The following is a 12,179-nucleotide window of genomic DNA, read 5'->3' on the forward strand; positions in this document are numbered from 1 at the left end:
AAAACATGCTCACTTCAAGTCAACTTCCTGCTAAATAGTGAGCTGCCTGCTTGCTGGCTGCTGAACTGACTTCCTTACTTGTGCTGGCCCGCTGCTTGTTCCAATCAATAATTGATACGTTCAGACACTTAGAGAACGCGCCCATCATCCCCCCCTCCCCCCCACTGCTGCCGCGCACGCCGTTTGACTGCCGCCATGACACGAGTACACGGGGCCAGCAAACTCGGCGAGAGAGCCGAGCGGGCCAAAAATAGTTCAGAGACGCTCGCGCATTCATTCGCACGCACGAGCTGCACGAGACGAGCGTGTTAGGAACCCGCGCACACGCACCTCCCCTACATTTCCACTGCGGCAGTGTAGCTGGTTGCCGTGGCAACGCACCATATTCAACACCTCCCGCTTACACTCTCCCATCCAATATTTCTGCAGTGTTGGAGACAATAGAGAGCCCAAAAAAAAGTGAGAGAGCACCCGAGTCACTGCAGTAGAGCGAGTGGGGGTGGGGGGGTGGGGGGGGGGGGGGTGAGGTTAGAGGGAGGAGGTGGCAACAGGGGACACTGGTTGGCGTGCGTCTTATTTAATAGTGTGACCGCCATATGTGGCGCCTGAGGCCCCAGCGTGTGTGTGCATGGGGGGAGTGGGGTGGGGAGGAAGAAAGGACAAAAGGAGAGCGAGGGAGGGGGGGGGGAGTCCGGAAGACGAGGAAGGGGGAGTGATGGATGGCGGAGGAGAAATTAAACATCTTCATTAATTCACTCAGGAGCTGCTCGAAGACCGAGTGGTTTTCCCGCTCTTATTTATTCATTACACCGTGCATGTGCGCGTGTGCGTATTCATTATGCATCTCTTTGTGCATTGAATATGAATGTGTGTGCATGAACATAAAACACACGTGTGTGCGTGTTTCCCAGGGGTTTCCCTCCCAACAGATGGGACTTGCTAATGGCCACGCCTCCTGGCCAAAAAACTGATTTACACACACTTCCCAGGGGACGAAAAAAAAAAAAAAAAAAGGTGGGGTGGGGGTGCTGGTGGGATAATGTGTGTGTGTGTGTGTGTGTGGTTAGTGAAATCTGATTAAAGTCGCGTTGGTGACAATTAACAGGCTCTCAAAGCTGTCGCCACGGGCCCTCTCGTCTAGATGTGTGTGCGTGAGGTTCAGGTGCTTCCTTTGGCTCTTAATCCCCCCCTCCTGAATAAATCATGCGCGCGTCCACCCGCCCATGTCTCCTCATCCTGCTGTCATTAAGCGTCGGTTCATTTTTCACGTTGAAATTTGTCTTGGGATGAGTCAGGTTTTTTTTTTTTTTTTTTTGAGCGCTGGATGGGAGGATGAGGAAGGAAGAGGTGGAACTAAGGATGTAAAGATGGATGTCTTTTGCCCCTCCTGTGTGTTGCCACACTTGTAATGAAGCCGCCTCCTTCTGAACTTTGACCCTTTGTGTGACAGACAGCTCCGTCCATCCGCTCTTCCCCGCATTTCTCCTCCATCATCCCCCGCTCTGTCTGCCTCCCTAACACCCACTGGAGAGAATGACTGGTGTCCAGCTGGTGGTACCCCCCCACCTCCCTCCCAATCCCACCCCCACCACAACACATTCCCAGAGGGCCTGAGATGACAGCTTTGAGAGGCTGTTAATTGTCCCCGACATGACTTTAATCAGATTTTACCTTCTCGACACACATACTATTACTGTATTATCAGTAATGTTCTGAATTAAGACTTAGTTTTAGCCTGCAAAATCACAACTGTGCTGGTGATGTCACTTTGTTTCATACTCAGTTTCCTGAGAAGAAAATACTGCTGTGGACAGTTTACATTTCAGTTTAAAAAAAAAAAGTTGATTATCTAAAAATGAAAACCAGTTAGTTGTTCATTATGAAGTGAAAATGTGTTATTTTCACTTCTGTATTCATAATTGTTCTTTAAACAGGCAAAAAGAAATCTTTTGTTTTTTCTTTTTACATTTTTTCCCCCCAATAATTAATAGCAAGATATTTGATAAGTAATGATGGAATTGCTCAGTTTAACAACCAATAATGGCTCAGCTTAAAAAAAAAAAAAAAAAAAGTGAGCCGTGATTGGCTGCTACCTAAGCCCAGGCAACTGTGATGTCATTTTCAGTTGACGGGCAAAATGGCCGCCCCCTGAGATGGCTAAAAACGGTTGAATTTTGCTGCAAACTCATATTCCACAAATGCAATATTAATCCGAATATCGTGGGGATGCATAGAACACATATTGTCAAGAATATTTTTTTTGGGTTGACTTCCCCTTCAAGGTACAGTTTTTATTTTTATTGTATTATTTTTAATTATATTTTTGTTTGTTTCAATGTTTAAAGGGATACTTAAATTGAACCATTTTCAGCAGTGAAACGTTAATATTTTGTCCAGAATTAATTTGAAAACATAATTATTTTTCATGTACAATTAGTACCTTTAAAAAAAAAAAAATTCTACTTGCTGTCGACTGATGATGACATCACCTGTGCTGAGGAAGTAGGTTGGTCAGTAAACTGAGCCATGATTGGCCGTTACCTACTTCTTCAGCACAGGTGATGTCATCATCAGTCGACAGCAAGTAGAAAAATTACGTTTTAAAAGGTATTAGATTTTACATGGACAAATAAGGAATTTGCCACATTAATTCTAGACAAAATATTATTTTTTTACTGCTGAAATGGCTCAATGAGTCAAGTATTACTTTAAGCACAGTGTTTCAACAATACTGTATTACATAAGTTTGACTTCTGCTTCATATTTGATTAACACTTTGTCCTACTAATATTTGAATGTTGGTTACTATAGTGGGACTCATTTTTGTTGGTACCACTTTGGGGTCAAAGTTTGTGAGGAAGTAGTGAAGGTGTGCTGCATTTCTTCAAGTTGTTCATGGAAAGGCCCAAATGAGAATTTTGTATCTCTGTGTGACCACAATTTCAATTTTCTTCCCACGTTACGTCTGGCGCTAAAACCGTCTTGAAAATAAACAACATCTCTGACTGAGCATTTCAGTGCGAGCGCGTGTGAGCGCGCGTGTGTGGGCGTGTGCGCGCGTCGAGGGGGTTTGCGAAGGGCAGCGCAAACATTTGTTTGTGCAGCGATCCATCTCAGCAGGCCGCTGTGTTCCATAACAAACAGTGAGGGAGGGCTTAGAGCGTGCAGCACCTGATGTCTGACACAGACTTGGCGTGGGTACGATGTGCTACGTAATAGACCACCGTGCTGTGACATGGCATCCGATCCTAGCCGTTAGCGTTAGCATAGTACGTCTTGGATGACGCGGCTATAAATAATCTCCTCCTCACGTCTCGCACGTGCAAAGAGTTTATTCGTCTTCTTTGAGGCCGTCGTGACAGGCGAGACGTCAGGTTTCTTCAAAAGCGCCTTTGAGATGCAAATAGATCAAAAAAGTCATTCATCAACGTTCAAAGACGTCAACCCACACGGAACGTCCGGTAGCATTTCATTTCAGACCGACAGTACGAGTATTCAACTCGATTACTTACTGATACCACTAGTACTTTTCATACATCAAATGTCAACTTGGACAGTTTTAGTTTTTTTTTGCCTGTGGCTGTTAGCTGATTTATAGGAGTGATAACCGCCGCAGTGGCCAAAACATTCTTAATTAAAATTAAACTGCACTAATAAAATAGCCACCAGATGGTGCTAGAACTGCACAATTGGAATACAACCTAGCCGTTTTTAACTCATTCACTCCCAGCCATTTTCACTGAAACAGTGCCCTTCGCTCCTGGTTTTACTGGATTTTGACTGATTTTGCAAGGCCCACAGAATATTATGTTATATTGCTATAAAAAACATGGAGAAAAAAAGTATATGTTTATCTGTTTCTGTTTTGCAGCAATTAGCATTAGAATATAGCTAAGTTTCATTATTCACATTATTCACAAATCTGGTTGATCTCTTAGACTCTGCTGCCAACTGCTGGCCGTTTTTGTAATTACATTTTTTTCACCCATTCTTAGCAGTTGAGAGGCTGCATCAAAGCCTTCTATAGTCTAGCATAAAAAAAAGTCTCTTTAAAATAGAACGTATTTTACGTTTTTGGGAGCAAATTAGTTAAAGACATGATGACGATATTGTGGCTATTTTAATATCACGATATCATGATATTGCCGTTATCGTTACATCTCTACCGATGACATCATCATCATGCTGACACCATGCGGCCGTTTTGTCTCATAGCACTGCCACGCGTCTTTGTTGGTCCAAGGGATCAACACAACATGCACACCTGTTGTTGTCATCATCACAATCGTCATCATCGCCCTGATGGCCTTCCTCGCCATCTTCTTGATCATCCCTCCGTCAACGCCGTCATCCTCACCCTCCTGTCGCGCATGACAACGCGCGTGTCCATCTGCGTGTCTGAATCAGCTGCGTGCGTGCGTGTTTGCATGCGTGCGTTTTTTGGGTTTTTTTTTTTGCATGTGAGCGGAATCACGTGACGATCCGAGTGGGTGCGATGAAGACATCAGCGCGTCTTAATGAGCGCCGAACACGTCTACCTCAGCAGCGTTTGATGTCTCTCCGGGGACGTGGTGGGCGGGCGGGCGGAGCCGGTGAAAACAATGAGATGAGATGATAATCAAGACGTGGCGGCTTGATCGAGGAAGTCAAACCAAGAAAGAAAAAAAGAAAGAAAGAGGAGGAGGAGTACCTTGTGACCTTCTCACTTGTGAAGGATTTCCAGCAAGGTCGTGGTGAGAAGGCTGAAGGTTACGGGTGCCTGTTGTGAAGGACAAACAAAAGCACGTGTCACATGATTGTTGTAGGCGGGTCATGAAAGTGGAAGGACGATTTTGCAGCAGTTGCCAGGTTGTACTCGTGATTAAATCGCATCGTTTTCATAGTTAAAGGAACAAACGTGAACTCGAGCTCATCTGCGAGCATAAGCGCTATAAAAAAGAAAGATGGCGTGCTGCTCCCACATCCGATTGAAGCTCCTCCTGGCGGGCGCGGCCCAGCGTTTGCGGCGGGACAGATGGCGAGGCCGGCAGGCAGCACGTTCGCTGAGATGTCGCGGACTAGAAGAGGATTTTCCTTCTGCCGCCGCTGCTCTCGCACGTCTTTATCCACTTTGTCGTCAGCAGAGGACGGCGTTTAGGTGCCATCTGCACACGCCGGGGGGCGAGGCTAAACGCCACTTCCTGTCACACTGCTCCGCGTCCTCAAGGCTGGCGACCAATCCCATTTGTTTGTGTCGGTTTGATGTTTTGTGAGCTTCATCTTGAGGTCCCGAACTGAAGACTCAACATTGTACTACTTGTGGTGGAGAGCAGAATTCATTGTTCCATCAATCACAGTCAAGTCGTCCAGGCCCTGGAGAGCCAAAGCAGCCCCAAATCATCATCATCAGACTGTTGCTTTGAGTTTCTTCGAGACCAGATGCAATGACACAAACCCTTTCCAGAAAGTTACAATTTCTTTTGGTCAGTCAATAGAATATGTTGGTGTTTTTTGGTCAGCAGGGATTTAGCCACTTTTTCTTAGCCATTTTTCGCCCAGTCAAGGGAGGCGTGCAGTTATTTAGATGAGTTGTAATTTTAGTAGGGGGGCCAAACTTTCATGTTTTTTCTCCATTCGTGGACAACACATCTCACCGCGGTTTGCTGGCGACCTCGCGATTTTTTCCAGATGCACAGTGAAATTCTGTAGAGACAATTTGTGAGACCAAATAGACTCAGTTTTAGAGTAATATTTACACTCGGAACAGAGTAAAATAAAGAATTGGAATAAATAAAAGTGACTCAAGGGTGGAGGAACGAACTCACGACCTTCAGCTTGGAGAGGCAGCCGATCGACTCCGAGCCACGCAGCTCCTGCTTTCTGCTAGTATATCGCTCATGTCAGCTGCAGCTGATTCCATGATTGCATGGAATCTTCCTAACTCCAACAGACCAAAATACGATCTTTGGTGTCTTGGAGAAATGCAAACCGTAGGAGGGGCATAGCTCAGATGGTAGTGTGGCAGTCTGCCAAGCTGAAGGTCGTGAGTTCGAACCTTAACCCTTGAGTGAGTTTTATTTATTTTTCTCCATTATACTATCTTCCTAGTGTAAATCTTAGTCTGTGTTTTTTTTTTCTTTTGTCCAACATTTGAATTAGTTGGATGGTCTTAAAATTGTAAGTGGGGGAAATATTCAAAAAGCTCACATATTGTTTTTTTGTTGTTGTCAGCCGGCGCAACCAACAAGGTGGGTTGGGCCTTCGGACTGGGCCTGGAACGCCTGGCCATGATTCTGTACAACATCCCCGACATCAGAATGTTCTGGAGCCGGGACGAGCGCTTCCTCAAGCAATTCCGCGTGGACAACATCCATCGGGAGATCCGCTTCCAGGTAGCGTGACCCAGCTCGCCCCCCCCCCCGTTGTGCACTTCCTGTCGGCAGGATGAAGATGAAGGTGAGCTGGTGGCGCTATTGATCAAACGCTTTCCTGGAAGCCTCTGCGGGGATCACGGCTCATCTCCTGCCCAGTGGCGGTGCGCCTCTCCTGGGCGCCACCTCTCCACCTTCCTCCCCCGCAGCTGGCCCGATAGGCGCCTAATCAACCGCAAATGCTTACACGCACACTGAGCTGCATCCTGTGCCACTACCTCTTTGCTTTACTGAAGTAAATGGTTGAATTGATGATGATGATGATGATGATGTGTGTGTGTATGTTTTGAGGCGCTGAGCAAGTACCCCGCACTGTACAACGACATCTCCTTCTGGCTGCCGGCGGCGGGCGAGCAGGCCTTCCACGTCAACGACTTGTACGAGTTGGTGCGCGGCATCGCCGGAGACATGGTGGAGGAGGTCACGCTGCTCGATGACTTCACGCACCCCACGTGAGGGCACACGCACACGCACTGCAGAGGAAAGAAGGAGGAGACAAATGAAGAGGGAGGTGACATTTTGAGAAAGGGGGGGAAAAGTCATGATGATGATGATGTTGACATTTGGAGAAAAGTGTAACATACACTCATCTAACATCACAAGAGAGTGAGTGCAACGCAAAACTAAAAAGATGCTGTTCAAATTGTATACAATCACTCTCTGTTTACAGTAGACAAATCCTGTTGTTTTTTTTGGGTTTTTTTAACGAAAAAACTTACCATCTCACAAAATGCATCAATAATCATAATCGAAGATAGGGCTGCTCGATTATGAAGGAAATATTAACTCATTCAAGCCCAAAAACGTGTAAAAACATTTTTAATACTTTGTCATTCACTCCCAAAACCGTGTTAACACTTTTTTCTTTTCTTTTTTGTGCAAGAGCATACCAAAGGCTTTGATGCAGCTTCTGACACGAAGAGGTGGCTTAAAGCAATGGTAGTTATAAAAAAAACACGGCCAGCAGGTGGCGCCAGAGTATAAGAGATCAGCCAGGGCCATGTTGCAACAAGCTCTATTTGTCAGTGTTTTGACCAGGAATGTGAATATTGATGAAACTTAGCTATATTCTAATGCTAACGCTAATCTTTCTTTCTGTAGGTTCCATGTTTTTATAGCAATAGAACACAATATTTTGTGGACCTTGCAAAATCTGTCAAAAGGGGGTTTCTTTAATGAAAATGGCTGGGAGTCAATGAGTTAATCATGGTTAATTTGGTATTAATTGAAATTATTAGCTTTTTTGGTACAAAACAAGAAAATGTTTCAACGTGAAAAATAATAAGACAAATTTATTTGAAACACTATGATTATGCAAGTTCCTTTTGGACCCAAGGTTATTTGAGTTAACTTAAACCAACGAAAAAACTAAAACTAAAATTCAAAAAACAATTTCGTTAATGAAATAAAATAAACAAAAACACATAAAAAAAAAAAAAAACTAACTGAAACTACATTTTATGTTTACAAAACTAACTAAAACTAACTATAATTATAGCAAGAATGTCCTTCGTTTTCCTCTTTGGGAATGATTTTAAATGTGATTTTTAAGTAGATTTATTTTTATATGAACCAGAATAAGGACGATTGAAAATGTGTCACACAGAAATGACGTCATCTAGCAGCAGCCAATAGAAAAGAACCTTCAGATGAAGTCGCTCCCATGGTGGGTTTTCAATATTATCAAATAACGAAAACACAAACTAACAAAAAAAAACAAAAAAACTTGAAAACTAATTATACTAACGAAATTTAAAAAAACAAAACTCAAAATGAAATCAAAACTAACTAAAATGAAAAATTCCAAAAACAATAATAACCAATATTTGGACCAAACCAAAATGTATTAAATGAGTCATTTTAAAATTAAATTTAAAAAAAAAAAGAAAAAGCTGCAAATAATAATAATTATAGAATTTTATATATGTTTTTATTATTTATATTTTATAATTATATTATAATTGATTAAATAATTAATTACATAATAATTAATTAATTTTATATATAAATAGTGCAGTACTGTAGATTATCCCTTTAATTCAGTGATGCTTAATCATACCACTAGAGGGAGCACTAGTGGTGCACATAGGCCAATTTGAGAATAGCTGATTAATAACAGCGAATCAACTATTGTGTGAGATAAATATGAAAAAATATGTATGAATTATTTTAGGGGCGTGTAGCCTTGTAAATGCAATGATACAGGACTTACGATATTGTCTACGCACAGACATACATGCTGGATATGGGAGTGATGGGGAGCAGATGTAATCAAGTTTCAAGTGAATGGAATCGAGCACAAGTCTAAGTCTAAGTGCAGATTAAAACAATCGCTAACGAGCCATTAGCTGCGATTGGCCGACACGTGACACCATAATGGACCCATGGGCTGCCATCTTGGAGTGCAACTGCGATCGATTGGATCAGCTTTCACGAGATGGACGCCCTCGTGTCGGGTCTTCCACGTGCGCGCACACACATACATGCGGGAAGTGTTGACTTCCTGTTGCGACAGGAAGTCGTGAAAGTGAGCGAGCTAAACCCACAGGTGCTTGAAAGGCTCGTTAAAGGTCAAGTGGAGCGCTTAACCAGCAATTAGCACTCAGGAAATGGCGGCTTCATTATTTATGACACGCTCACGCACGCACGCCAATCACAGCACAAAAATGGCTCCCAACTTTTATTTCGTTTTGATACGCTGCGAGACGGACGCACACGCTTGCACTGGGATTGTGTGCGCATATTGATCTCTATGGTGGGGGTGCACATGTGGATAATGGAGGCGTCAATTATTAAACAGACGCGCACACGCCATACAGTACATTGACTGGTTGAATGTACGTGCGGATGTTGAATAATTGAGCGGCGCTGGCGGGGGGCGAGCAACATTTGGGATGAATGAAGAGAGTGAAAGACAGACAGAGAGAGAGGGCCATCAATCATGTGGTGTGTTTCAGGAGCGGGAGGCGGAGCTTGTGCTTCCGCGTGGTTTACCGCCACATGGAGCGCACGCTAAGCCAACAGGAAGTGCACACAGTTCACCGCCAGATACAACAGAGGGCCGAGACGGAGCTGGGCGTCGAGGGACGCTACTGAACACGCCCTTTAGTCAGACTTTCCACTTTTGCTGATTGTTGTTGATGTTGTCAAGCGTTTCATTATGAAATATCAAGTGATATTAAAAAAATTGTAAAAAAAACCTTTGTGAAATTCCAAATCCCAGCACACTGTCATCTCAATAACGGAATGGGCGTTGCTAAATTAAGGTCCACCTTGTTAGCACGCTGATATATTTTGCTGTTCCAGTTAATTTATTTATTTAAACAAAAAACCCGGGCGCTTGCTCAATGCGCATTTCTAACAGCGTAACATCGACTTCATTCAATGAATATGAAATTATGTGAAAATTTGGAAACTTTTTGGATAAAATGGCAACTCTCAAAGGCACCTGACACTCATATTGATGCAACAGCCTAGCTAGTTACTTAAATATAAGCTAGCTAGTTAGCTACACTCTCAGGAGATGCTACCAGACTATAAACTGGATGCTAACATGCTAATGTTATTTTCAGCTTGAAAACTTCTAGGCTGTAAACTGACCTTCATTGGTAGTTCAGGTGTTTCGAATGAAGTGTCTCCTCGCATCTTACATCGCTGATGATGTCAACTTTTATGACCAAGCAAATGCTTCCAAATAAAATATCAGAAAGATACCAGACGTCCAGTGTTTCTTTGTTTTTAGCATTATTGTGATTTAGCCATTAGTTAGCATTTACAAGGTAACAGACAGGTTGCCCTTCAGGGCTCATCAGACCACATGAGACATGATGGTGATAGTGCACATGCGTAACAACCCCCCCCTGCTTTTTACGCAGGAAACGCCTCCTCTGGAAACTTGCGCTGGAGTCTCGTGTATTTGTTCATAACCAGTGGTCTGATTCATGCTGGTGTCATTATACAACTTAACATGTTTAACAAGCTTCATAAAATACAGTTCTTATTCAAAAAGTAAACTGAACTTACCTGTCCAACAGAAACTTAGCATCCGTCTTCAGACCTCTCTGCTGATTTAGCGCACGCCGTCGATAAAAAAAAAGACTCGCCCAAAATGACTTTTGTTTGGCTCCGTTCTTTCAGTCCATGTCTCCTCCGTTCAGCAACTTCAAAAACAGTCTTTCTTTTACGGTTCGGTGGTCCTGTATTATTTTCTGCCATTGTTGGTTAATATTGGACACACGTGAGGAGCTAGCTACAGTAGGAAGAAGCTACACCGCTGCTGTTGACGCCACCACGCTGTTACGTTAGAGGCCTACGCAAACTACGTAGCTCCTCGGGTACTTACGCAAGAAGATTGACAAGCCAGGAGCCAATCAATAACGAAGATTCCCCGTAATTTTTGTATTTCTTAACTTATTAATGGTGACGATTGTCGTAAAAAATGCCTCCATTATTATTATTTTTTCAGACACTTCCAATTCCCATTACCGTGGCGATACGTTTAGTTTGGCCTCCATAGTTACCGGGTATTTATCATGCGTGTGTTGCCATGGCAACGTGTCCTCCACATTCCAGCCTGCTGTTGGCACCGCTTCGGAAAGTTATTGCTGAATAGGGCGGAGCTTGCTTCAGTCGTGACTTGGCTCGTTAGCATTTGTTGCATGGTTCAAAACAAACGAGAGGCTTTTTGACATCCCCCACACAAGAGAAGACTTACCGTTTCCTGTCGAGACAGGAAGCTGAGTCAGTCGATCGGTGCCACCACAGTGTGTGAAGCTCTTTCTGTTAGGGCTTCCAAAAGGCGGACGGTGCGGGCTCTTATTTTTAGGAGCGACCCACTTTCCCTCCCGAGCGATGCTGCTGGAAAAGGTTTGACAATAAATAAATAAACAGGGGGGGGGGGGGAATCACATCTCTAGTGAGCCTAAAAAAATACAAATTAAAAGCTAGTTCTTGATTTATTATTGTAGGGGTAATGTGATGCTTTTTTTTTTGTACTATTAGATTATCCATCCATCCATTTTCTTGACCGCTTATTCCTCACAAGAGTCGCGGGGGGTGCTGGAGTCTATCTCATGTGGCTCTGGGCAGGAGGCGGGGTACACCCTGGACTGGTTGCCAGCCAATCGCAGTGCTATTAGATTAATTGGATTTAAAAAAACAACAACAAAAAACGTTTCCATTTGTTAACTCAAAAGGCACATTACCTCAAATTGACAGTCCCCAAAAGCATGTGTAGCCTAAACAATGCAGGTAACAGGTAATAGGTTTTTTTTTGTTTTTGTTTTTTGTGGGGCGTACAATACTGAGTATTAATGAACATTAATATGTTGACAATTAGTGGAATGTCCTTTGAGTGTCTTTTACCTTCCTCTTTTTTTTTTAAATCGTTGTTTGGTTACATTTTTAATTAATTCATTTTTTTCTGAGAATAAAATATTTTGTGTGTGCCGTGTTCACCGATTGTTTTGAGCGATAATGTTGCATGATTTTCCTTTATCAGCACTTGCTTTTATCAGTCGATGAATCTCCAACGTTTTCTCTCCAAGTATACGCATGCGTGCAAATGATTTCGTTGTCCAAGAGAAAAGTGAGATGATTCTTGTTCTTATGAATGTGATTATGAGCAGAGCAGGCGCCTGCAGGGCGTGGTCGCGAGTAGGTTGAGGCCAGAAGAAATCTCGCGGGATTTCCCATATGAATATTTCATGAGCTAGCTTTCTTCCTGCAGGCCTTAATTGCGTCTTCAATTATTCAGCAGGCTCGCTTCCA

The 12,179-nt window shown here is 43.3% G+C and overlaps 1 protein-coding gene and 1 long non-coding RNA gene across 4 annotated transcripts in view; one reads left to right on the forward strand and one right to left on the reverse strand.

The window, feature by feature from the left end:
• fars2 (phenylalanyl-tRNA synthetase 2, mitochondrial) overlaps positions 1 to 10,123 on the forward strand; it is a 15,646-nt gene extending 5,523 nt beyond the window's left edge. For both annotated transcript variants that reach the window (XM_077508293.1, XM_077508294.1), the window contains 3 exons: positions 6,211 to 6,371; positions 6,702 to 6,862; positions 9,368 to 10,123. In XM_077508293.1, the coding sequence (XP_077364419.1) occupies positions 6,211 to 6,371; positions 6,702 to 6,862; positions 9,368 to 9,506 (461 nt within the window). In that variant the 3' untranslated portion in view covers positions 9,507 to 10,123. The remainder of the gene's footprint in view (positions 1 to 6,210; positions 6,372 to 6,701; positions 6,863 to 9,367) is intronic.
• LOC144008926 (uncharacterized) overlaps positions 1 to 11,234 on the reverse strand; it is a 14,495-nt gene extending 3,261 nt beyond the window's left edge. For both annotated transcript variants that reach the window (XR_013280785.1, XR_013280786.1), the window contains exons 1-3: positions 10,434 to 11,234; positions 6,717 to 6,883; positions 4,691 to 4,759 (exon numbers count right to left, since the gene is read on the reverse strand). This is a non-coding gene — a long non-coding RNA (uncharacterized LOC144008926). The remainder of the gene's footprint in view (positions 1 to 4,690; positions 4,760 to 6,716; positions 6,884 to 10,433) is intronic.
• Positions 11,235 to 12,179: the final 945 nt, after the last annotated feature.

The sequence above is a fragment of the Festucalex cinctus genome, chromosome 20 (assembly GCF_051991245.1).
Source record: "Festucalex cinctus isolate MCC-2025b chromosome 20, RoL_Fcin_1.0, whole genome shotgun sequence".
In the NCBI taxonomy this organism is placed as follows: domain Eukaryota; kingdom Metazoa; phylum Chordata; class Actinopteri; order Syngnathiformes; family Syngnathidae; genus Festucalex; species Festucalex cinctus.